The sequence below is a fragment of the Mus caroli genome, chromosome 2 (genome assembly GCF_900094665.2).
Source record: "Mus caroli chromosome 2, CAROLI_EIJ_v1.1, whole genome shotgun sequence".
NCBI lineage: Eukaryota > Metazoa > Chordata > Mammalia > Rodentia > Muridae > Mus > Mus caroli.
This window is the reverse complement of record NC_034571.1, coordinates 54,736,086-54,740,625: the sequence shown is the minus strand read 5'-3', so window position 1 is coordinate 54,740,625 and position 4,540 is coordinate 54,736,086. Positions and strand designations below refer to the sequence as shown.

The following is a 4,540-nucleotide window of genomic DNA, read 5'->3' as shown; positions in this document are numbered from 1 at the left end:
AGTTCGTTAACACGTGACCCAGTGAGTCCGGCTCTGCCTAGTGAGCAGCCCAGCCCAGCAGCCCAGCTCGGGGCCCAGCCCGGGGCCGAGCCTGGGGCAGTGCAGACTTGGTGACCTCAGAACCCGGAGGTGCGTGACCTCGACCCCGGAGCCGCGCAGGGGAGGAGCCGCCCGGAGGCGGGACTCTCAGTCCGGGTGCGAGGGAAGTGAGTGTGGGCTGCACGCCAGGTGGCGTTGGGGCGGGGGCAGGACCGGGCCACCGGGTGGGCTGCGGTCACGCACACCCCACTGGCTTGCCGGCTCGCCCGGCCTCCTGCGCGCCGAGAGAGAGCCGGAGCCGGTTCGGAAAGTCTCTCGCTGCATTGGCACTCTGGGGATTTGGACCGGCTCCAGAAAGCTCCATCTGAGCTTGTTTTCCGAGAACCTGTTGGAGTGTTTCTGCTTGTTTTGTTTTGTGAGGCTATGATAGACCTGGAGGGAAGGCTGCTGAACTTTGGGAAGAAAATGAAAATGAAAACATTTACTTATTTATTTGTAGAGATTTCCGTAAACTAGATGAAGACAAGAGATTATCCATTTTACAAGTCGAGGTCCACATCTGTTTCTTAGGGATGGTTTCAGCCGCGATTGTTATTCGTTTGTTGGCTTTCTGAGACTAGTTAGGTAGGCTTTACCTCCTTGTTTAGCTGAAGGTGATCTTGAACCCCTGATCCTCGTCTTGCCTCTGCCTCCCTAGTGTTGGTGTTACAGGCTCAGGCCAGGATGCCCGGCACTAATTTTTAATTATACTGTTTGTCCACTGTTAGATTTTTGTTTTGGAAGCTTTACTTTCTAAATCATTCCATGCTAGATTTCATATGTAACATTTAAAAGCAAACCCACCTATATTTAGAAACGGAGTTTCATTTGAGCACGTTAGGTACCTAGCACTGCCTTGCATGCTGTGGTTGCAGAGATAAGCAATGTGGACAGGGTGCCTACTTCTTTATGGTCACTGGCGGTGGGAATGCACACTGGGGCTGCCGCTGCAGGAATCAGTATGAAGCATTCGCAGAAGACTAACATGCGACCTGCCTGCACAACTTCTTGTTATAGCCAAAGGTCTAAGTTCTACCACAGAGATACATGCACTGTGTGCGGTACAGGGCTGCATAGGACAAGAAATGGAACTGGCCTAGGTGACTGTCGCCAGTTGGATTTTTTAAACTGATACAAATGAATTTTTAAAATCAGTACATATACACAATAGAATTTTACTTTGCCACAAAGAAAAATGAAATCATGATATTTGTGGGAAAATGATGGAACTAGAAATGACCCTGCTAAGTGAAATAAGCCGGACTCACACAAATGCTGGTCAGCCATGGATACCTGAACACAATGCCTCCCTCTCCCAGAATCTACCATTGGCCAATAGTTCAGAAGTAAGTAGTGGTGCCTCATAAGCCACTCCCCTGATCCCCATCTTGACAGGGCCAGCCTTGTGCGAGCTCAGCACAGTAACGAGGTTGCTGGGCGTTTATGATTGCAGTGGCAGTGCTATATCTAATGAGTGGGATTTCAGAGCACTTCCTCTGTCCGCTGCCTTTGAAGTCTTTTGGTTCCCTGTCTTACAGTTGTTCCTAAGCCTTAGAAGGGATGCTATAAACATCTTATTTCGGGCTGATTCCTCAGCTTTCCTTAGCCTCAGTATCTATACTGAATTCCATGAGACTCTGCATTCACCGTCGATTGCAAAGAGAGGTTTCTCTAGGGCTGAGAGCAGCATTTATTTGGCTATGCTGCTTATAAGCACAGATACTTAGAAGGACAGTTTGACTCTTCATCAATTAAGCTCAACAACAGTAATAAGTTTCCCCCAGGACCTCTCTAGGCATAGGCTATAGACAGGTTTTTCAGTACTGGGCATTGGTTCCCATCTGTCCACAAATCCAGTCAGAGAAGGATTGGTTGTCTCCCTAAGAGCTGTGCCACTATTACAATGGTGGCTCCATCTTGCCTGGCAGGTTATGATTATAGTTCATAGAGTCTCGGCTAGTTAAGAGTTGTCTTTTCTCTCCATAGCACCAATGGCACTAACAGCTAGCCAGCGTGGAGGAGGTTTCCAGGTCACTTGTAGCTTCATTTCTTTGTATCTTGGAACCAAGAGATGTGGAACCTTCAGCAGTAGAGCTTTGTCATCTAGTTCTGGTGGACAACCAAGGCTTGGCAAGAGCCTGTGCTGTTTGGGGGTACCTCTGGGGCTTCTCCAACCAACAATTCCCATGGAAGTGTAATGGTTTGAACAAGAATGGCTCTCTTAGGTTCGTCTGTTTAAATGCTTGGTCCCCAGTTGGTGGGACTGTTTGATAAGGATTAGGGGATGTGGCCTTGTTGGAGGCCTTGTTGGAGGACTTGTTGGGCTTTGAGGTTTCAAAAGCCCATGCCATTTCCAGTTAGTGCTCTCTCTGCTTCCTGCCTGTGATCAGATAGAAGCTCCCAGCGACTGCTCCAGTGGCAGGCCAGCTTGCCTACCGCCATATCCCCCAGCAAGATGACAGATTCTGATCCCCTGGAGTCACCAGCCACAATAAAGTCTTTTATAAGTTTTCCTGGTCATAGTGTCTTCGCCACAACAGAAAAGTAACAAAAATAGGTGAAGTCCCACCAGGCATGTGTCTAGAGCAGTATTAGCTAGTCTTGAAAGTTATCTACCTTCAGAACTTTTATATTTTTCAACGGGGTTTCCATGACTCTTGGAACCCTTCATTTTGGTTCACACTCTCCTTCCCTCATCTCTTCCATCCTCCCAAACTAAGTCTTTCTGCCCCAGTACCCGAACATCTGTACTCTGTATATGGAGCAGCCCTTGAGACTCTGCTCTTTAAAGTCTCCCTGTTCCCAGTACCCTTGTCCAGTGTCCTGGCTTCCACATGTATTCCAAACTAGACACACAAAATTGAGGATTTGAGGATTTGAAGATAAGATTCTGGATCTTAATTCTCATAATTGTGTGGGGATATGTGGGTCATGAAATTAGAAAGGACTCAGTAAGAGCAGAAAGCTCAGGGATGGCAGGAAGAGAATGGTTAGGAGCACTGGCTGCTCTTCCAGAGGACCTGGGTTTGATTCCCAGCACCCACATAGCAGTTCAGTTGCCTGTACCTCCAGTTCCAGGGCCGTCTTTGGCTCTCTGCAGATGCCGCATGCATGAATATAAACATGCATACAGGCAAACACTCATATGCTACACATACACACTACACATATTTTATACATATATATGTGTGTGTATGTATGTATATATATATATGTATACATATCACATAACATGAAGGCAGAAGGTGTTATTTCCAGAAGGAACGGATCCAGAGATCAGGAAGGAGAGTGGAGAAATTTTAAAAAGACAAACAGAATGAAAATGTCTTGATGAAACCTGTAATTATTACAAACTGAGTCTAAAAAATTACCTTAGAATAAACACCAGGAACACCAAAGATTTGTAAATGAAATCAGTCAACATTGCTGAAATTTACAAAAAGGGATCAGACCGTATGTTTTTATGAGCTATGGAAAGGAATTTGGATTTTAGGTTTTTAAAATGTGTTTCTGGATTGTGTGTGGTCTGGACAACTCTGCTCCATTAGCATTTGGTTTCCAAGCCTCAAACCTTTTGTGTCTTTGTGCAGACCATGACAAGGCAGCTTTCAATACAGCTACATTTTGAAGGAGACTTTGGGATTTTTCCCTCCATCAGTAAATCATATTGTGAAGCAAATAGCTTGGCTCTCTGGTGGAGGGATCAGCTGATACAGTTAAAAGTTGTAACATTTTTTGAGTTGACATTAATAGGTCTGAGGTAAAGCTGGTTTTTAGGCTCCAAAAATGAAGCAGGCTCTCTTGGGTTTGTTGTTTAATCATTACCTCCAAATTATCCCAGGTAATGAATTGTCCTTAAAAACTGGACTTTTGTGGGGTAGATTCTTTTACGCAGGCTTGGATTTCCCTGATTTCTAGGGTGACATGTGACTTTGACTGGTTTAAAAACTCACAGGCTGTTTACTTTGTGTGAGGAACATGGTGAGGCTGATTCACACGCTGGCTGATCACGGTGATGACGTCAGCTGCTGCGCCTTCTCGGCTGCCCTCCTGGCCACCTGCTCCTTGGACAAGACCATCCGCCTGTACTCCCTAAGTGACTTTGCTGAACTGCCGTACTCCCCGCTGAAGTTTCACACCTATGCCGTCCACTGCTGCTGTTTCTCACCCTCAGGACACGTTTTAGCATCATGCTCGACAGACGGGACTACGGTGCTGTGGAGCTCGCACAGCGGACACACCCTGACCGTGTTGGAGCAGCCGGGTGGCAGCCCTGTGCGCGTCTGCTGCTTTTCCCCAGACTCTGCCTACCTAGCGTCAGGGGCTGCCGATGGATCCGTTGCTTTGTGGAATGCACAGACATACAAACTATATAGGTATGGCTGTTTAAACCCTGCCTGGCTTGAATCCCGTTAAGATTTTTTTTTTTTTTTTTTTTTTTTTTTTTTTTTTTTTTTTTTTT

At 46.4% G+C, this 4,540-nt stretch overlaps 1 protein-coding gene across 5 annotated transcripts in view; it reads left to right on the top strand.

Annotated features, from left to right (window-relative positions):
* Positions 1-4,540, top strand: part of Wdsub1 (WD repeat, sterile alpha motif and U-box domain containing 1) — a 30,441-nt gene continuing 25,901 nt past the window's right edge. The window contains exons 1-2 of one of the 5 annotated variants that reach the window (XM_029474718.1): positions 1-206; positions 4,034-4,454. In XM_029474718.1, the coding sequence (XP_029330578.1) occupies positions 4,057-4,454 (398 nt within the window). In that variant the 5' untranslated portion in view covers positions 1-206; positions 4,034-4,056. The remainder of the gene's footprint in view (positions 207-4,033; positions 4,455-4,540) is intronic. The other 4 variants (XM_029474719.1, XM_021155470.2, XM_029474716.1 and 1 more) reach the window with 4 other exon arrangements.